Genomic DNA, 21,963 nt, shown 5'->3' with positions numbered 1-21,963 from the left:
TCAGGTCATGATCCCAGATTCCTGGGATAGAGCCCCACATCAGGCTCCCTGCTCAGCGGGGAGCCTGCTTCTCCCTCTCACACTTATTCTACTTGTGTTCCCTCTTTCGCTGTCTCTCTCTCTCTGTCAAATAAATAAATACAATTTAAAAATATAAAAATAAAAAAAAATTTTTAAAGATTTATTTATTTTAGGGAGATGGGGGCATTGGAGGAGAGGGAGAGAAGGAGACTCCCTGCTGAGAGCAGAGCTCAATATGAGGCTGATCTCATTGATGAGGGGACAGAAGGAAACCTGAGGGCAAAGCAGAAGCTGACATCTCACAACCCGCCCCCCCATAGCCTGTATGGGACATTCTTTAGGTACTCCCGGCTGCCCTAAGCTAAGGAAATGAAAAACAAATAGTTAAACTTATAGAGATCTTGCAAGACATAAGTCTTGCAAGACAACAATCCTGCAAGACATGAGTCTCCCTCAGTTTACCAATGTCTTAGCAACCTACAAGAACAAATCATTTCTATCAATAACCTAGCTTCCAGAAGGAAATGTAGATACAATTAAACGTCCTTCTGATCTGCAGCCCTTAGACAGATACTAGAAGCAGGCCAAGAGTCAAGTTCCTCCAGGAAGTTCTCAATTATCTCCTTATTAATGTCTTGCTAGAGGGATAAACAATTTAACCTGATAATGGCAAGACCTCAGGTAACCTGTGAGTCTTCTTTAACATATGAAAATCCTTTTGAGACCTCCCTTTTTCCTTACCTCCTAGTATATAATCAGCCACCCTTCACAACCGTGGGGCAGCCACTCTTTCTGCCCAGGGGTCCTGTCCCCGTGCTTTAATAAACCACCATTTTGTCCCAAAGACATCTTAAAAATTCTTTCTGGGTCGTTGGTTCTGGACTCCACCCCAAACTTCACCTATGTTCCGAAACCACATCATCATGACCCTGAGATCATGAAATGAGCTGAAATGAAAGGTCAGATGCTCAACCTACTGAGCCACCCAGGTGCCCCATAAGGGTTTACTATTCTTTCTTAATGTAACTTTCTCAATTTTAAGTTTGTAAGATTTGAATTTGATAATGACCATGTTTAACAACCAGTTCACAACATCTTTGAACATTTAACAATTGGCTCTTAACGACCCAGTGTAAACCTCCCAAAGTACATTACCGGGCTTAGGATATTTTCACTTTGGGGGGATAAAATGAAAAAAAAAAATTACTGTCATACTGATGTGGGAAACAGAGGCAGAAGAAAAATTACTAAGTTTCCTTACCTACTGACAAGCCCTTAAAACAGGCAGAGTGACTCTCCTCTAGGGACTCCACTATTCCCACCTTAAGGCTTTGCCAAGGGCAAAGGACAATCCTAGCCTTAGGACCCCCAACCAGGATCCTGTAGATCTTCTTTAACAATTCCTCTGGAAACTTTATCTCTAAACCTCCAAGATAGTGTCCACAATCATTCCCAAGCATACGGCCCACTGATTTACGCCTAAAGAGTCGCAGGAAAGGTTTTATTACCAAAAGGTCTCAGGAAAAGGTTTTATTACTGGTAATGAATAACTTTTTCCCCAGACAATAGCTAGCCCCTCAAGGTCCTAGAAACCTTGCTTCCAAAATTCCTTAGAGATTTACATCATCCCTAATTCCCTCCCCAATTTACAAGTATATAATAGACCACTACTCACATCCCAGGGGCAGTAGCTCTTCCTGCCCACGGGTCCTGTTTCCATGCTTTAATAAACCACCATTTTGGGGGCGCCTGGGTGGGTCAGTGGGTTAAAGCCTCTGCTTTTGGCTCAGGTCATGATCCCAGGGTCCTGGGATAGAGCCCCGAATCTGGCTCTCTGCTTAGCAGGGAGCCTGCTTCCTTCCTCTCTCTGCCTTTCTGCCTACTTGTGATCTCTGTCTGTCAAATAAATAAATAAAACTTAAAAAAAAAAAAACCACAAAAACAAACAAACAAAAAAACCCCACCATTTTGCACCAAAGATGTCTCAAGAATTCTTTCTTGGTCATCGGCTCCGGACCTCAGCCCACTCACTGAACCTCACCTATGTTCTAGAACTTCATCAATACCATAAATTAGAAAATGGTAGATTTTAAAAACATACACATACAGTTGAAGGGAAGACTTAATCATGAATATATTGGCCAATTAACTACAATGTATGTGCAAATGATATTGGCTATGATTAGGATATAGCAAAGCTGAAATGTTACAGTTTATACAGTCAGTCAGCAATTGGATCACATATTGTCCACCCCCAAATAAATTTTCTTTTAACTTCAAGAAAAATAAACTCAATAGCAGCTGGATTTTATCTTGATCATTTCAAAATATTTATTGGATACATTTTCCAGTGTTTTCATTAGTGGAGGTTGGTTTTGAAAGTTTCTGTGATAAATGTGAATCTTCACATTATTTCTGAATTGCAGTAATGAAGAGGCAAGGATAGGTTATTATTTTTATTTTTTATTTTTTTTTTGCAGCATTGCTGATATCTCACTATCATTGTTCCAGTGATGAAGAAGGCACTTGGCCCATTTGTTGTGCAAAGGCATCTTTTACATTTCTTCCAATTCAATAGACCTGAAACCTGGGCTGAGGTGAAACATTCACAGCCTAATAAAAACTCCTAGGAGTCAGGCATTCATCAGATGGGTCTCTATTGTGTGTGGATTTTTAAAAAAGATATTTAACATTTTATGTTTTTAAGAAAAAAGACACACAAAACTAATTACTGTCAACTATATTTTAAGTTTTCAACTTATCTAGCCAGCAGAAAGCTGTTATTAAATCACTGTATGCCTTCTTTGTTTTTCTTTCCACATAAGAATCATTATTTTATTCACAATATTGGCCTCATAACAGAGGTTGTCAATCAAGATAACCCAAGCTACTGCCTGAAAAGAGAAATAACCAAGAATCTGCTTCTGTTTCAGAGATATATTTTGTTTCTTTTTTTCACCTCCAATTGTTACTAAGGAAATGCATGGAAAAAAGGCTCCTTAGTGGAGGGACTGCAGCACCTAGCTTTTAAAAGATCACCCCCCCACCACCACCACAAATGTTCAACTCCCCCCATTATCCTTCCATACCCATAAGAACCTTAGCATCTGGGCAGCGTGGAAAACCGGTGGTGGAGGAACTTTCTTCCCAGTCCCTCGTCCCCCAAGCAGCAATCACCAAAAGCAGCAGCTGCCAGCAACTTTCAAGTAACAGACAAGAAGACAACAGCTTAATAGTGATTGGAAGGGAGTAAGCCAAAAGCAGCAACAGCACTGCTGTTTAAAGTTCTAGCCTAGCATAACTCTTCCCTGCTAACGTGGTGTTGGGGCTGTATTTGTTCCAAGGGTCTTGTCTTGATTTTTGTCCTCATCATTTGTGTAAATGAAGGAAAATCAAATGCCTTTCGTCTACCTCACAAAACTTAATTTTCTATCTGGCTTTATGTGTAGACCAAATAAACCATTACATAAGCTTTCAGGGACTCCTTAGGATTCTTTCTCAATTATTTACTCATTATTTAAATTAAGACTAAACAAACCCAAACTTTTCCAACATTCTCATTGACAGCCTTCTGAAAATCATGGTAGAAAGATAAGAAACCATGATACTTCAAGTCACTTATAGTTAAGACATGGTGAGTCATGAAATATGATAGAAGGTAATGTGTATCAATTAAAGAGAGATTAAAGGTACACTGTACTTTGTTGCTTTGGGATGGGAAGATGGCTACTTAATGAGGAAGGTTAGTTTATGGCTTCTAACAATGCGCAAGCCATTGGCATTTTGTGATCATTATCTAGCTTAATCATGAAAAGGCTAAAGTGTAATAGGCTGATTTGTAGCATTTTCCAATTGCTGGGCTGCAAATGAGATAAGATAATGACACGAACACTTTGGAACCCTAAAACACTAATTAATGTAAAATCTACCTACCAAAAAGATGCAGATAGCAAATTTGGATATTGGATATTGACTTCTCATTAAAAACACCCTCCGCAACTCCAGCAGAGTTTTCTATATAAAACACAAACCTTATTCCATGCTCCCATTGCATCGAAAGCTTCAGCCTCACCTGGCAATGTTTAGTTTAAAGTTCAAAATGCTTATAGGTTGATTGACACCAGCCTCTTGCACAAATCTATAGCCTCATCTTCTACTGCCCATTCCCAGTTCCCTCACTTCAGCCCTATTTAATAATGGTTATTCCTTATTAAGAGCAGTGTATTACTGTTCCTTGTTTCTAAGCCTTTGCAATATTGGCCCCCTTACTAGAACACAACTCACCTCTGTACTTCAACTCTAGCACTCTCCAAAACATCTCTTAAAAGAACCTTTCTATTTCTCAACAACACTATTGGCTACTCTAGAACAGTGTCCCTGTCTTGACTCTGTATCCCCAGTATGAGGTGCAAGAAATATGCCCGATAAAACTGCACTCAGGGGCTGCCTGGGTGGCTCCGTGGGTTGGGCCTCGGTCTTCGGCTCGGGTCATGATCTCAGGGACCTGGGATCGAGTCCCGCATCGGGCTCTCTGCTGGGTGGTGAGCCTGCTTCCTCCTCTCTCTCTCTCTACTTGTGATCTCTCTTTGTCAAATAAATAAAATATTAAAAAAAAAAAACTGCACTGAGTAAATGGATGAATGTACCAAACTTGTTCCCCCCCCTTCCAGTCCCAGCTTCAGAAGATTCATCTTTTAAGATCAAGAGAGCAATATCTCCAGTGTGAAAAAGCTCCGTGGAGTTTCAGGCCCTTATATCCAACTTTCTACTTACTGTCTTCTCTTGAATGTTATAAAAACCCTCCAATTTCAGCATGTACGAGACTGAAGACCTTATCCCCACTCGTTTGCTCCCCAATCTGATGTTATTCCAACGGTTCTTGCATAAGTTGCCCATATCAGAAAAGTTGGAGTCACCACTCATTACATATCTAACTCATTGTGAAGGTCATGGATGTTCAGCCTAGCTCTCCTGCCAATGCTCTCGCCCAATCTAGCAACTCAATTATCCCTAGGCTATTACAGTCACCTCCTAATCCACTTTCCTATATTCATTCCACTCGCCGCTCCATCCATTGTGCCCACGATAGTTAACATGGCTTTTCAGAACACAGACCTGACACTGTTACCTCCTGGCTTAAAACTCTTCAATGGCCTACTACTGATTTTAGGAACAAGATCGAAATCTTTACTAGAGTCTCCAGACTGTGTGATCCTCCCTAACGCTCCAGCAGCGCTGCAGCCTTATCTCACTCCATTCGCACCTTTTCTCTTCACTTGAATCTCACCTTTACGGTTCTTCCAATGTGCCACATTCACTGTCTCCAGGGTCTTTGCACACACAGTCCACATCTTCTGGAATGCTCTGAGGCTCTCTTCCAACCCTTACCTTTAGCTTTCAGATGTCAGCTCCAAAATAATTACTCCAGAAGCCTTCCCTGATCTCCCACACTTGGTCATGTCATCCTATTATATGCACTCAGAATAGAATTTTCTTTTATTATCAGCTTGTAATTATATATTGTTTGAATAGTGTGACCATTTGATTACAATCAGCCTTTCCACTACATAAAACTATTCGGATTATGCCCAACCTGTGCATCACTACATGCCCTACTGCCTAGCATGGGGCCAGGCACAGAGTATGTGCTCTATAAATATTTGTTGAATGACTTGAATGAACAGATCTACAAGGACACAGGCCTGCAGTAGGATGCTGCCCACTGTAATTTGTTCACTGTGGGTCTAAAGCTCACCTTGTTTTGAACCCTAACCACTTCTGATCTCAGATTCTCAAGACTTTAATTTTCTACCCACCCACCCACCCACTCCCACACCTTTAGATTAGCCATTTGCTGTTCTTCTTCCTCATGATCTGGCTTGAAACATTTCTGACTCAGCTTCTGCATCGCATCAGTTGGGGTTCCTGCTTGCAAGAAGCGGACTCTGACTGTGGCTGCTTAAGCAGAAAAGTTCATTAAAGGATAGTGGGTAGCCACACAGAACTATGGGGAGGTTTAAAGAACTGGGCCTAATGCCAAATTTCCAGGAATAATGCCCCAAACCATGCTCCAAAATTAGCCTGCTAAGAAGGCTACTCTAACCCCTATCCCGGCCCAGCATGGGTCCTACTGGGGGAGCTCCTTTCAACACTGTAGCCTCATTACAGACGATGCACATATGCCAGGCACTCGGCTCTGCCATCCCTGTCTTTAAAGCCAGGACCTCTGTTGCTCTCACCAGTGAAATGGAGTCCACAATAATGATGAGCAATCCTTCAGATTGCTCATTTCTGAACTGAAGTCTAAAGGGGGTGAGCCGAATTGATGGAGAAGGTCTTATGCCCATGTTCTAGCTGCAAAGGGGGCTGGAACTGAGTTTTTGGGCTCCACACTGAAGGGGTGGGACTCATCAAGTGGAAAAATCCTGGACACATAACAGGGTATTTAAAAATGCAAAGCAGCCCAAAAAACATGAGCAATGCCCAAAAAACATGACCAGCGGTCAAAGCTGTGGTATGTTGTTCAGCTTCTCTTTGGTGGTGAGTCTCAGTCTCTTTGCTTTGCCCCTTATGACTGAACTGACATCTAGGCAATTTAGCCATTATTCTGTTTATCTCAAACAGAACAGAACATGAAAGTTTTTTAAAACCAACTGTAAACCATTCTAGAAACCTCTATTTAAGACCATAGAATGCAGGATTTCAAAGCATACGTTCTGAAATCCAAGGGTTAGGGTTTGACACTTGACTCCATCATATAAGTAAATGTCATGTGTCATTTCTCCTCAAACTTTATTTGGTAAAGCAAGTTATATGGGAACACTGAACTCCAAAGGGACAGCAGTGCTCCAAAAAAGAGCTACAATGACACAATAAATAGCACTAATGATGGTCTCAATTTTTCTGAATCTGTTTCCTCATCTGTAAAATAAGGAAATGACAGTATCTTTCTCATAGGACTATTGTGAAGACTAAGACATACATGAACAACCGGTACATATCCAAGGAACCATATTTAAACTTTGGGGAACTTACAAGGCACATTATGATACGAAGAACAAGTGCATTTCAGGAGAGCTTCCCCACTATGGTCCTCACTTTACATCTTCGTAGTGGCCGCGAGAGGGCAGATCCAGGGATCACTGTCAGCAATAAGTCAAAGATAAGAGTCCATTTGCTGAAACTTGAAAGTGGGAGCCCACATGAATGACTGTGACATAGCAAGATATGATCTTAACACATCAATCTCTGTGCTTTTCTTTCCTTCCTTGATTATGATCCTTCCTCCTGTCACCAGCAGCACATTGCCTCAAGGAACACTGGTGTGACTATAGCAGAAATGAAAAGAGAACGACAACAAAAAAATTGATGTTTAGTGTTTCTGAATTCCAAAATATGTGCTTGAAGCCCACATCAAAAATAATAGCTTCAAAAGCCCTAGCTTTTGATATATAAGGAGTGTTGTTGAGAGAAGAACAGTCTTTTGAGAATCAAAATGGGAGGCCCTGAGGAACGAATGAGAGATACAGGGTGTGTATTAGGACCATATGGGAATGAGAGGAATGAAAGCTGGAGACTGACTGATCTGGAGGGAGGCAAGACAGAGGTCGCTTGGCTTTGCGGGATTTGGAAAGAGAAGAGAAGACGCAGATTCAAAAATCCTGGGGCAGGTTGCTGGGGTTAGGGAGAAGAAACCTCATAAAGAGAAGTGGGAGGCAGAGTCAGCACAGAGGCTGCAAAGGATCTCTGTGGGCAGCCAAGCCCAAGCATGTGGATTTCCATTACCATTCGGATGGGCACTCTGTTGCCATTCTGAAAAGACAAGTTGGCCAGTTTCCTTCCTTTCTCCTTCTCTCTCTCCCTCCCTCCCTTTTGTTCTCTCTCTTTCTTTCTTTTTTCTCTTCCTTTCTCTCTCGTTTTCTTTCCTTTCTTAAGATTTTATTTATTTATTTGAGAGAGAGGGAGCACAAGCAGGGGAGCAGCTGAAGAAAAGAGAGAAGCAGGCTCCCCACTGAGCAGGGACACCCCACCACCCCTATCATGAGGGACTCGATCCCAGGACCCTGGGATCATGACCTGAGCCAAAGGCAGACACTTAATTGACTGAGCCACCCAGGCACCCCAGTCTGGCCAGTTTTCTAAAGACTCTCATGAATGAATCCATAGAAAGATGAAAGATGTCCTTAGGATACCCATTACCTTTGCTGAGTCTCAACCCAGGTGGACATTCTTAACCCCTTCAAATGAACCTGGGTACTCTAATCTTCTGAAAGGCAGGTCATAAACTTTTTTGACAACTGGTGGTGTTGAAAAGAGAGCCCTTGCATCTGTACTTGGGTGGGAAAATGGAGACACCCACTCTGGCTGACAGTCTAACTCCTGAGGAGCCTTTCTCCTTGCTCCATTTGCCTTGCTCGCCAGTAAGACTAGACTGCTTATCTCTGGATCCATCCCACAGAGGAATGACTTCTGCATCCATAGTCCTTTTCTTTCTTCAGCGAAGGTATCTTTGGGAAATTTTATAAGATTACAAAGTAGGACATTATACCTGTTGGTTATTAATGCTTATAAATACATTAACAGCTAACACTATAAGCACTTACTACATGTCAAGCCCTATTAAGCGGCTCAAGCGGAATTTCTTACAACAGTATTTCCTCCATGTTATAGATGAGAAAATTGAAGTCTAGAGAGCGAAATGTACGTAGCTAAGATGATTTGGACAGAGACAGTCTGAGCTTAGCATCTGTAGGCCTGACCACTATACCAATAATGCCCTTTTATTTATTTAAAGATTTTTAAAATATATTGAACTGAGAGAGAGAGAGAAAGAATGGGGTGAGGGCAAAGGGGGAGGGAGAGAGAGAATCCTCAGTCAGACTCCCTGCTGAGTGCAAAGCCTAATGCAGGTCTCTATCCCAGGACCTCAAGGTCAGGACCTGAGCTGAAACCAAGATCCAAATGCTTAACCATATAGGGCCTCTTTAAAATACAGGAATAATTTGCTCATAACTCTTGCCATCCTTCATTCATTCAAGCAATTTTTGGGGAAGGCTTGCTATAAATTAGTCACTTTGTTAATCACGGGGATAGAGAAATCAATGGGGCACAGCATTACTACTCTTGAGCCACTCTGGGTCTTTACTATACTGCAGTGATTGATTCATTACTGCTCCAGCCCTAAACTGTTCATGTGATTTCTCCACAGAAAATCAAAATGCAGTGGAAATAATTCTGTGCAAGCTTTACCACCAGGTACATGTGGGATTCTACCCAAGTATCTAAATCATTCAAACTGCCTGTGCTTTGTTACTTGTTACATATTTTCAGTCCTCCAATTATAAGATCCTAGCACTGGGACAGGTGTACTATGAATCTAAGGTATAATCTAGTCCAAGAAAATTCAGAGGCAAGCTACATTCCCTGGAGTCTCCATTCATCAACATGGACTGATCTGTGACAATTCAAATGGCACCAGATCACTTCCACCAGCAGTAAAAATATCTAGAGTGGAACTTATGTTCTGGTCTTGACTTCTAATTGTTGTGGAGTTCAAAGTAGGGCACTAAAGTTAATAGAATACACTTCTGCTATCAAAGAACTTGGCAACGATGTGAAGAGAAGAGACCCCTGCTATTCTAATGAGACCTGTTTGTAAGATTGCTCTGCTCCAAATTCTGGATTCAGTAAAGCTTCCCTTCTTTTTTCCCACTTTCTGAATCCTCATTTTTTTCTGTCTGAATGTCTATCTGCCCGTTGTGTATCTGTCTTTCTTTTCTCTTTGCGGGGCAGCAGTGTTCTCTAGAAAGAGAACCAGAGCCAGGCTTTGGGTTCTGCCCCATCCTAAGGGAATGAGCTTGGCCATATAGCTAGATATCGTTCACTCTTGGGTTCTGAATTCATACAGTTGAACCACAACACCTGTCTCCTAGAGTTATTTGGAAGATTCAAAATAATACATCCCCTGAACCTATCACAGTGAGGAATAAAAATAAAGCACTTAGTCGGGTACTTACTATAATGAAGGTAGGATGGTATCCACTCCCTGCTTTTTCTAGTTTTTTGTTTTCTTCTTTTTTCTATTTCTTCCTCCAAACCTATGTTTTCTCTATAGCAAAACGAGCAAATCTCACTAAAAAACACAGGGACATTAATATTAATTATTAAGTACTGTTATTGTTATGGAAACCAACACATTGAAATGTTTTCCGGTAATACAGAATCCAAGCTACAATAAACAAAATTTTGTAGATTCTATTACTAAATCTTCCTTACAAATCCATTTATTCTTTTCTATCCCTTAGTGTAAGCCACCCCTATCTCTCATGCAATAAGTAGCCTAACTGTTCTCCCTGCTGGCAGCCTTGGTCCCTCTGAACTACATTCCACATGGCCCACTGAAGGATCCTTCTTGGGTGAATCTGATCATTTCACTCTCTTGCTCCACACCTCTTATCTGCTCTCTCTCCTCCTCAGGCATGCTCTCTCTCGAATAAATAAAATCTTCAAGAAAGGAAAATAAAAGTAAGTTTTGCTCAGAAGGAAGAGGACTGGGGCACCTGGGTGGCTCAGTGGTTTAAAGCCTCTGCCTTCGGCTCAGGTCATGATCCCAGGGTCCTGGGATAGAGCCCCACATGGGGTGGAAGGGGGGGGGGTCCCTGCTCAGCAGGGAGCCTGCCTCCCCCCCCTTTCTGCCTGCCTCTTTGCCTGCTTGTGATCTCTGTCTGTCAAATAAATAAATAAATAAAATCTTTTTTAAAAAAAAAGAAGGAAGAGGCCTATAGTTTCTTACAGAAGCATTAATCCCTATAGGATTCCTGAGTTTTATCATTCCTAACCCTCTGTAATTTCTACTACCTTCATCATAGTTTTATTTTTCCTTACACAAAGCCCAAGGAATGAGCTGTGAATTCTTTAACGTGTGGTCATTATGATGAATGTGAAGAGTTTGGGCCTGTTCAAAATAATTTTTTTAACTTCCTATGGTGAGGACAGATACATGTTACATATTATAAAAAGCCTGTTTGTTTCAACAGGGGAAAAAAAAAAAAAAAGCTGTTGCAACAGGAAATGAAAAAGGGATCTTTTACATTATAGATTTAAAACTAATTTTCCCTTGTATATAAACTAATTGGTTTGACTTGAAATATTCCTGGCTTTTATTAATATGTCTTAATATTGAGTTTGAAAATGTTAAGTGCAATAAACATACTAGCACAGATCTTGTTTTGTTGCAGTTGGTTTTGTTGCACTGGGTATGATCACTTAAAAAAAACAATTTTACACATGCCTACTTCTGGTGGATGTCTAATAAGATGGTTCTGCTTTCTCTAAGTTATTTAGATGGTGGGATATGTAAATGTATATTCTTGTTCCTTGTTCTGTATACATTTCTCAAATGTACACCTGTATTATAATAGCCTCTCAGTTCTAGGGGAAGTTTGTACAATAAATACATGTCAATTTGATGGATAAAAAAAAAGATAAAGATAAAGTACAGTCTTTAGCATCACCGAACTTACGTGGACTCAACATTAAACATATCTACAGCCTCAACGCTAGTCATAGCCTCCTCTACACCGCAGGATCCAGCCCTACAGAAGTGTCTCCACTTCCTTGAATGTGTACTGCACCTTTTGCCTTCAGTGCTCTGTTTTTGCTATTTACTCTTGCCCCACCTCTGCATCTGGTACCGCCTTCCTATCATTTATAGGACAGTTCTTCTGGGAAGGTTTCCCTAACCCATGTTGCATGCTTCCCACGTGACCTCTCAGCTTCATGAATTTCTTCTTTTAGACTATCCCTTACATTGTGCGCTATTCACCCCTTGAATTCTGAAGCCCTTCCACAGACGGTTATATCCAGGGACAAAGTCTATCTCATCCTTCATTGTATGTGAGTCACATTTCTCAGCTGGCAGGGGGAGAAAGAGCTCCTGGGCTGCAGTAGCTGAGGTAGGGAGCCACTTATACTGATGGAAATATGTCTTTTTCCTAGGATTGTCACCAAATAATGTGGGTTACCACCTACTCACCTCCTGTGATATGTCACACATGGTAGGTGCTCAGTAAATATTTGTAGAATGAATGATTACATAAATGCCAGTACATTCATCTACACTGCTGGCTTGTGATTTAGGATTACGAAGAGTGAGTGCAATGCGTTTTTCCTTCTGGAGATTTTTAAATTCTGGCTTGAGAGGGCAGGTTGATCTTCTCTTACCCCCAAGATTTGCATGGCATATGTTAAAACATGGAGCAGATGCTCTATTTAAAGAATCAAGTGACTTCTTTTTTAATAAAAAGGAAAATCCTTTAATATAAAAAATAAGATAAATATCTCCTTAAATATTAATATGCCAAACTGTGATTTTATTTTAAAATAAGTTAATTCAATAAAAATTTCTGAGGAAGCGGATGATCATACAAGTTATTGCACTACCAGAATCCCTATGGTAGATAAAAGCAGGTAATTAAAATATCATTAAAATGGAAGGGTTAGAAAAACTGTGATTCTGACCCACTCCTAAGGAAAATCATAAAGATAGAGGCCTAAAATAGTCCAGTGAAACCTTGAGGCAAAGATTTAAGATAACCAGCTTTCTTCTAAGAGATCTTCTCTCAAAAATTTTTTTTCAGGATTTTCCTCAATATATAGTAGATACCTCCCATGCGACTATTATTATTGTTAACAGTTCTTTGTTAAGAAATCTATTTTACTATAATTCTATTCGCTGTAATTTCCTTAGTAACAGGCTGCTCTCTTTTTCTTTTAAACAACTATTAAAATGTCATTCACATCCCATTCTAGATGTGGCTCCAGCTATCCCCAATAGCTATTCAAAAAACATAATCACCATAATTACTGTTGACACCTAATTAACATTCAGCTTCCTCTCTACAGCATCTACAGCTGGACAAACCATCTATTCCAGGATAAAAACTAATGCACTGTTGCCTTTTCTTCAAAAAATAAAACAAACCAGGATGTTAAACACCTGGGCTCCCTGTTTTTGTCTTACCTGTGTCTGGCAGATGGAGACAGGAGGACCACCACGAACACCTTTCTAAAGAGTTCCACCTGAGACACTGGACCTTGTCGTAAGAAATTATATCCACTCAGAGGCTTAGGGGATTGCCGATGTTAATCCACAATCTAAGAATTGTATTGATTAAGGATGACTCTCAGAGTTTGCTAATGCATAGTGTTTTTTGATGAGGTCTTCCTTGATCTGGCTCCTTTCTGACTTACCTCAACACTTGCTACACACTCTTCTTTGTTCTCTTTGCATGACACATCCTGGACTCCTTCCAGACTCCCAGCATCATGTTCTGTCTTGCCTCTGGGGCTTTAACCATGCCCCCTCCTGTCTCCCTTCCTCGGTGTGATGGTTAGGGATGTAGGCTCTGATACCAGAACATTCACTTTTATATCTCTGGTCTCCATACTATAAGCAGTATGACCTTAAGCAAGTCAGTTTAGCCTGTGGGTACCTGTGTTTCTTCATTTGTTAGTCACTTCATGGGGTTATTATGAGGATTAAATGTATTAATATACACATTGAGATCTATCTATCAACAAATATTTACACCTACTTATATCTAGCAACAAATATTTCTTGAGCTCCCATTTGGTGCCCAGCACGGGGGATATGACAATGAGTGAAAAAGAGAGCATCCTTACTTCAGTAGAGCTCATAGTCTGGTAAATGTCTGGGGGTTAAATAAATATGTATTCAAATGAATAAAACAAATACAGAAAGTAAATATAATGCAGAAAATGCAATGGTATAATGGGGTCAGAGTATTTGAGGGGATGTACTCTCTTTGGCTGGGTGGTGTCTGAAACAGTGACATTTGCGCTAAGCCCTGTGGATCACAACAGACTAGCCATACACAGATCTGAGACAAGAAAGTTCCAGGCCCAGGAAATAGCTAAAGCAAAGCCTGAAGGTGGGGCTGACCTACGCCTTGTGGCAACACTTGTCTCCTCTCATTCAGTGAGAATGATACAATCCACACCCCCACACACCTCCTCTACTTGGGAGTTATCAGAATGGGAAAGAGTCCCTCCAGCTATGCCCACAATCGCAAGTAAGCTGGCCTTTTTTCCTGTTATGGTTTTGCCATAAAGAGGAGTTGATATATATAAAATGTTGAAAGGAGTTTCTAGAATCCTTCGGGTTTCTTAATATCATGGAACCTGGGTTATAATTTTATTTTCAACATAAGTAATGGAATTCATGTTGGATTTTTTTTTCTGTGATTGTTTTCAACTAGAGCGGTGGTTCTCAACTGGGAGCGATTCTCTACATAACCCATCCCTCCACTCCCCTGGGAAGTTTGACCTTCTTTTTTTTTTTTTTTTTTCAAAACAGCATGCCAGTGGGGTGAGGGGAGGGGCAGAGGGAGAGAGAGCGGGAGGAGGGAGAGTGGAGGGGAGGAGAATGAGAATCTCAAGATCTCAAGCAGGCTCCATGCCCACGTGGAGCCTGATTCTGGGCTCGATCTCATGACCCTGAAATCATGACCTGAGCTGAAATCAAGAGGCTTAACTGACTGAGTCAACGATGCACCCTGAAATTTGACATTTTTTGATTGTCACAACTTGCTGGTTGTGAATGGCTACTGGTGTCTAGTAGAGTGTAGGATGCTGCTAAACATCCACAGCTCACAGTGTTAGGGTCCGTGATCAAAGGAGCGAGACTGATAAAAAGTGAAGGTGAAGCAAAGCTTTATTTTGTGCCAACCATTGAGAATCAAACTGATCATTTGGGGCCATCTCTTTCGGAGAGAGTGACCTCTCTCCCAGGCTCACAGACTAACTTTTATAGAGCAAAGGCCATGTGGTTGAGCCTGACCACACACAGGTGGCTAATGAGATTGTAACACACAGAGAAAGCTGCACAGTCATGCTAGGTCACACACGGGTGGCCAACTGAATTACAATTTACCCTATAGTAGCTATTTGAACTAGCCTATCACCTTGGTCAGAACTGGTGCCCAAAAGGCACCCAAAAGGCGGAGCCCACATTCTTTGGTAGTTAGGGAGATAGTATGTGCGCTTTACTGATTGGTTGTCTCCACCTGGCCTGACTCATCCTTGTATTCTGGGCTCTGTTATCAGGGACTGGTCGACCATATTTTACTGGTTTCCTGGACTTGCTTCTAAGTAAGTTCCTCTGGGGGTGGGGAGGGCAGGGTCAGTTTAAGTTTTACTGCACAAACAACAAAACGGCTATTTAACTGAGATGGATTCACTCTGGCTAAGTTGGCCCCTTACAACAGGACAAGCTCCCACAACAAAGAAGTGTCTCACCCCAAATGCCAATGCTACCTGATGTGGAAAGCGTTCTTCTTTAAAACCCTCCTTCCTGCTTCTGACTCCATCTTTAACTAGGACTAATAGGGATTCCTTCTTTGCAATAGTCCCCTTCCTTAATAAACAGATGGGCTTGAATTTATGAAATTAAGGATGAAGAGCAGGGGCCTCTTTGTCTCAAGGGAGCAATGTATGTCTGAGAGTCAGCAGACTGGAGAATACTTTGTCTCCTTTGCCGAGGGCACTGCTTTCTTCGTGTCTTACTAGCCAAGAATTCCTCAGTTCTTAGAGACTGATCCTATGAAGGACAAATGGAGCTCATCTGCACTACAGCTCTGATTCACTGGCACCAGCTGTTTGGAGTGCCATCTTGATGCCTATAAGGCTTCCCAAAGCCATGTTCAGTCCACTAGAGGTGTGCACCATAAACACAGGCACAGTACCAGGTCTGTGCTATTCCTTCATGAGGGAATGGGTAAGTCTTAGGTTCTGCTATTAATCCGAACCTGAAGTTTGCTTTCTACTGTGGGCTAGATATAGGACTCTCGGAAAAGCTCTACCAAAATTTGATGGTCAAATTTTGCAGATAACCAGGGTAAGCCAGTATTCAACCAGGCTTTATGGTGTTTCTTTCCCTCTCTTTCTGCTGTCCGTCCTAAGGTCAGTTCCCCTGTGCCATGAGGTAGGGAGGCCTGACCACCATTGTCCTGTGGTTGAAGTAGCACTTCCTAGCCTCCCCTTGACACAGTTCTAGTTGGTAAACAATGGGCATTGCCATCCTTTTCTTCTCACTTACAATTGACGATAGCGACTGCAGACTCTAAACTGAATGGCTCTCATCAAGCCTTTATTTGATTCATGGCCAGTCTGTGGAACACACACCTGCAGGTCACTCATCAGCAAATCCAATTATCTTCTCAGTGCTTTCTTTGCCATTTCCCTTGGAGATCCCCTCATGGATTTCCTCATAATATCTTTATGAGTACATGAATCCATCTCTCTACCTCTCTTCCTTTATCCACCTGCATTATAGTTCTCAAAGCACTGTAGGGCTTATAAACCTCTCCCTCTCACACGGGGGCCTCTTAGCATCATAATTAAACCTTTTGTGTGTATTACATTGAGTTCCAGTACCCCCACCTTGATTCTGCCATGGGTCGCTCTACTGCCAATTTTGCTTTGCTTCTGGACAATCTCGGAGGACCTTCCATCACGGGCATCAAGCCATTCTGTTTTGCTACAGCTCTTATTCTCAGTGGTCCTAGTCCTTTTCCTTGGGACATACCAAATGAGTCTAAGCTTACTCTTCATGACGTTTCAAGTTAGCTTTTCCTCCTTTGGTGTTGATTTCACTTTTATTGACTGTTCTGCTTCCACTTTCCCTTCCTATAGCATTTTATTTGAGGGAATTACCCAAATATTTTCATTGGGATATTGGTTTATTTTGGGGAACTACTACCTATCCCTCGTTTTGTTCAATTCAATGATCACTTAATCTAGTATCTGCCCATGATGGTTTTAAAATGTGTCCACAAATTCTTTGACACTCCCAATTTTCAATAGTAGAGCTAATTCTCCTCTCCTTAAGTGTGGGCTAAACTGAGTGACTCTCTTTAAAGGAACAGAATGTTGCAATACTCATAGTGTGTGACTTCCCAGGCTATCCCCCCAAAATGCACTGTGGCTTCCTCCTTGATCTCTCTCTTGGGAACCTCTTGCTGTGGGGAATGTCAGGTACTAAGCCATGATGACACACCAGCAGACTTACGGGGAAATCCACTTGGCAAGGAAATGAGATATTCTGCCAATAGATAGCTCCAACTTGCCATCCATGTGAGTAAGCCATCTTGGAAGAGAATTATTCAGCCCCTCAGGTAAGTACCACCTGCCCGACATCTTGTGGCATGAAAAACATAAATCAGACCCTCCCAGCTAAGCTATTTCTGCATTCCTGACCCACAGAAATTGTGTGGGATAATTAACACTTACTATTACAGGAAGTCTTTAAGTTTTGTGGGCAATTTGTTAGGCAGCAATAGATTACAAATACACTGTACCTCACTAGGAAAACAAGCTATTGCTGTGACAGAACCCCACAACATTATCTGCATCGAAATACCAATATTCTTTTCCTCATACATCTACTGGTCAGCTGGGATGATCATGGCTGAGCTTGCCCGTTCCTCTACAGAATGAGTAGGTATACAGTTCTGCTTCACGTGACCCTCATTTCCATTAAACAACAGAAGTGGTTTAGACATTTTCTTCTCATGGAAATGACAGAAGCACAAAAGAACAAGCATAAATATGGGAAGCCTTTGAAGGCCTGGACTAAATACTAACATGCTTTCACTTCTACCTCATTCGATTGGCCAAAGTTTACATAGTTGAACGCAAGTTCAAGATGCAGAAATATATGCATTAGTGAGAGGAACTACAAAGTCACATGACACAGCTTGTGGAAGTATAATTCCATTATTGGGAGGCAGTAAAGCACTGGGATGATAATGTAGTCTACCAGAGTCAGACCCTTTATACTCTGTAACAGAGCAGGCACTTTGACCTAAGCTAATCTAATCAGATGGCCCCCCATGCTCTGAATCTCAAGCTGAATGGTGCGAGGTTGAAGAAACTTCTTCCAACAGTTTGTACCTCATTCGTTCTAGCTATAGGTCCCAGGGAAGCTTTTCCTACCATGAAACCAGTCATGTGTTTCAGCTTCTTAGCCCAAGAAGTGTCTTTATTTCTGCCTCTTTCCTAGCCTGGGTCTCCAGGTCTTTCAAACATTCATCTTGGGATATGGTTTTGATTCCCTCAACATTTAATTGCTATCATCTAATAGATCCCTCTGAAAGTATACTCGACAGTGGTCAGACGCAAAATGTTGGAAGTAGCAGAGAGTAAAGAGAGCTTATCTCTTTGTTGTAGAGATGATGTTTTTGTTAACGGCACCTAAGGCGCATTTGTTTTACTTACAAACTCAGAATCTTTTTAAAAAGACACCGTTCCTTGCCCCATCCTTTATTTATGCAGTCGCTTTGTCATTTTTGAATTGGAGAGTCCTTCCTGAGTTGAGAGTTGACTTCGTTTACAGAAGCTGAAGAAGAACAGTCAAACCTGGGCTGAGTCATGCTCACTTTTTTTTTTTTTTTTAAGATTTTATTTATTTATTGTGAGAGAGAGAGAGAGAATGAGAGAGAGAGCATGAGAGGAAAGAGGTCAGGGAGAAGCATACTCCGTACTGAGCAGGTAGCCTGCCGTGGGACTCGATCCCAAGACTCCAGGATTAAGACCTGAGCCGAAGGCAGTTGCTTAACCAACTGAGCCACCCAGACACCCACAAATTGGTCACTTGATCATTTTGTAATGCATGTTTTAAAAGAACAGCAGCAACAACAACAAAAACAAAACCCTTTTACTTGTCCTCTTCAATCTGCCCTCTTAAAAAAGTTGAAAAGCTTCTCCTACCTCTGTCTATCTCCAAGGATAACTGAGGTTCTGTTTTCCATTATGTTTGGAGTATGCTGCATACCCCAAAATAATTTCTTTACTGAAGCTATCTGAATGCCTGTCTCAATGCTACTTTTATTTTCTTTAAAGACAACCCTTGGGACACAGAAAATAAGAGAATTAACATCTCTTGAACACTGTTCAGGGGACATAATATTTTGGGAGGAAGTGATCATTTTTTTCAGATGAGAAAGCATTTTTGTAAAGAAGATAACTGACTTGTTCAAAGTCAAACAGCTTGTCAGTGACAAAACATGGATTGAAACCGAAGTCTGCCTAATTCCCAGGTTGACAGTCTTTATTCTATACCGTGCTAGATGGCCCCATATTGACCCAGCTTCTGATATTATAGATCTTCTGAACAAGAAAGACCTTAGGATTTGCTAAAAGCAGTGATTTCATTAGTCTGATCCTCTGGGTCCAAGAGTACCTCAGAAGCTGCCAGAAAGAGGAGAATGAGGCAGGGATTGCAGTGGGGAAAAGGAAGGGAGGGAAAAAAGCGAAATGGAAGCCAGATATGTAGAATTTGGGGCCCTCGGTTCTATTTGAACAGAGCAGGTCAAATTCTGTTTCACATATCAGAGTCCCAACTGGGATTGTTTTTAAAGGTTTCTACTGCATTAAGGAGTTGAAAAGCTACCAGTTTGAACCAACTCCCTCATTTTCCAGATCTATGATTCTCATGAGAGTGTAGGTGGCTGGTTCCGGGTCTTAGTCAATAGCAGCGCCAAGACTACTCCCAGACACCTCAGCACCCAATAGGGCACTTTTTCTTCCTTCCCTCCTTTAAAACCTTCAAGACCTAACTCACCCCACATGTTTTCCTCATCAGTGTTCCCATTATTCCAGTACTAAAGAAGCCTGAAATAAGTCATAGGCAGAAAATTCTCACAGGAAATAAAATAAAACAGAAGCATGAAATATTTAAATTTTACTGTTGGCCCTTTTTGTCAGATTTTGAGTATTGATAGTCCCTGAGCTGGAGGGAGGTCTGGGCCCCTCCCTCACATCTTTTCCAACTAACAACTTGACAACGCAGAGACTTATCCAAGTGTTCTTGACATGTTAAGAGAAAAGAATGCTGTCAATCTGGGAACTAAATATTTTGGTTTAAGAAAAAAAAAAAAAAAAAAAAGGTGCTACCTGAACTCATACTGTTTCTGAAAGGGATACTGATTTAAAATGTCTCAGGAAGGAGTAACTGAAACCTTCTCCTACCCTAGACAAGGGATATTGACTTACCCAAAGAGTTGGTTTCAGAATTTTCTTCCTCAGGTTTCACTCCTATAAAACTTGTTTCATCAGAAAGGGAGTTCTCAAAGTTTCATTTTTAGGCTAATAGCTTTTTTTAGGGAAAACAACAACAACAAAAAACCTTGAGGAGCCTTGTGACATGATGAATCACTGAACTGAAGGGCATTTAGAGAGGCCTTTCACAGAGAGGTCAGGAGAGCCCCCAAATTAATTAATTGTGGAGCTGATGCCATACAAAGGACTGTCCAACACGCTGGTGGAATCATCTCAAAGACATTAAATATGTAACCAGTGCAATGATAGCTGGTCCCTGTCTGTGAGGAATTCAAGCATAGATGGTTGATTAGTCTTGTGTACTCCCTACTTAGATAATAGCTACCCTTATTAGACTGCTTACTATGGACCAAAAGCTGCTACAGGTTTTCAATCATTAAATCCTCACCAGAGATGAGGAAAGAGAGATTAATTAAGACACCGAGCTAAACTTTTATGCAGATTCAATGCATTTCTAGGATTTTAATCAATGATGCTGTAGAATAGAAGAGACGTTCATCTTCACAACTAACAAAAACAACATTTTTTAAGCTCTAAGAAATGATCTTGGGTTAGATTTTTTTTCTTGGAGAAGAAAAATAATTTAAAGTACAACACCCAATACAGATAAAATTATAGTGATAAAGCCACATACATTGAAAGAGATAATGTGTATATATGTGACACCATATGATGTATACATACGATAATCATTGGTCTATGTCAAATATTTAAAGGCTGTTATCTGTTGCCACTAGCTATTACTATTCTTACGTCACATCAAATGAAGAGAGAACACCCATGAGCTGTGTGAGCTCGGGCAGCTTGCTTTGCCTCTCTCTACTTTCCTCAATCTCATCATCTTCATCTGGCAATAGGCACAATCCTGGTACATACCACACAGGGTTGTTGTGAGATTCAGATAAGAGAGTGTGTATAGGGGTGCCTGGGTGGCCCAGTTGGTTAAGCATCTGCCTTCAGCTCAGGTCATGATCCCAGGGTCCTGGGATGGAGCCCTGCATCAGGGCCCCTGCACATCAGGGAGCCTGCTTCTCCCTCTCCCTCTGTTGCCCCCCCTCCATTTGTGCTCTTTTTCTCTCCATCAAATAAATAAACAAAATCTTTTTAAAAAGAAGAAGAAGAAGAAGAAGTCAGTGTGTGTAAAGTACTTAGCACAGTGCCTGGCACACAGTAACCATTCAGCATATGAGAGCTGTTATAATTATAAAATAAGTACTGTTCAATTATTATAATTTTAAAATGTCATGATTGTTTTGTTACTGTTATAATTATTTGTTACTCTTATAATATGTATATTGCACAAATTTTGCCAGCAGCACTGAAAATGTATATCACCCTTCTGGAAAAACATCAAGATAAATCCATATACTATAAGTCACACAGGGGCTTATTTCTACTTCTGAACATTTGCTAAAAGAAAATAATCCAAGAGACTCAAAAAGCAATGTGCAAATTGCCTTTGGTAGCATTATCTCCAATAACCCTGTGTTTTAGGCAAAGAAGGATGGTCATTTAACAACTCCCTGAATAACGTGGAAACTGGAGCCAGAAACCAGCACCCCAGGATGATTTTCCCCTCAGAACTATTTAATAATCAGCAGTCAGGCCCTGGAATGAGTCTGATGTAGAGCTTTTTAAACCTATCATTTCTCACCATGTGTGGATTATAAGAGCACACTGCTTCTCATATGGTGGTAGGGACTAGTAAATCCATAGCTGGATGGATGCACCTATTTATAGTGAAGATTTTTATTAGATAAATTTCGCCCCATAAATAGGAGATAGTTGCAAGATTTTCCTGAT

General features: G+C 41.1%; 1 protein-coding gene across 2 annotated transcripts in view; it reads right to left on the bottom strand.

The window, feature by feature from the left end:
* SYNPR (synaptoporin) overlaps positions 1–21,963 on the bottom strand; it is a 311,298-nt gene that overhangs the window by 182,816 nt on the left and 106,519 nt on the right. The window contains exon 1 of one of the 2 annotated variants that reach the window (XM_059390089.1): positions 7,057–7,146. The exons of the other annotated variant lie outside the window; for it this stretch is intronic. Coding sequence (XP_059246072.1) covers positions 7,057–7,065 — 9 coding nt within the window. The 5' untranslated portion in view covers positions 7,066–7,146. Of the gene's footprint in view, positions 1–7,056; positions 7,147–21,963 lie in introns of those variants that run through there. 2 annotated transcript variants of the gene reach the window in all.

Source organism: Mustela nigripes, chromosome 2 (assembly GCF_022355385.1).
Source record: "Mustela nigripes isolate SB6536 chromosome 2, MUSNIG.SB6536, whole genome shotgun sequence".
Taxonomy (NCBI): domain Eukaryota; kingdom Metazoa; phylum Chordata; class Mammalia; order Carnivora; family Mustelidae; genus Mustela; species Mustela nigripes.
This window is presented reverse-complemented; position numbering and strand designations above follow the sequence as displayed.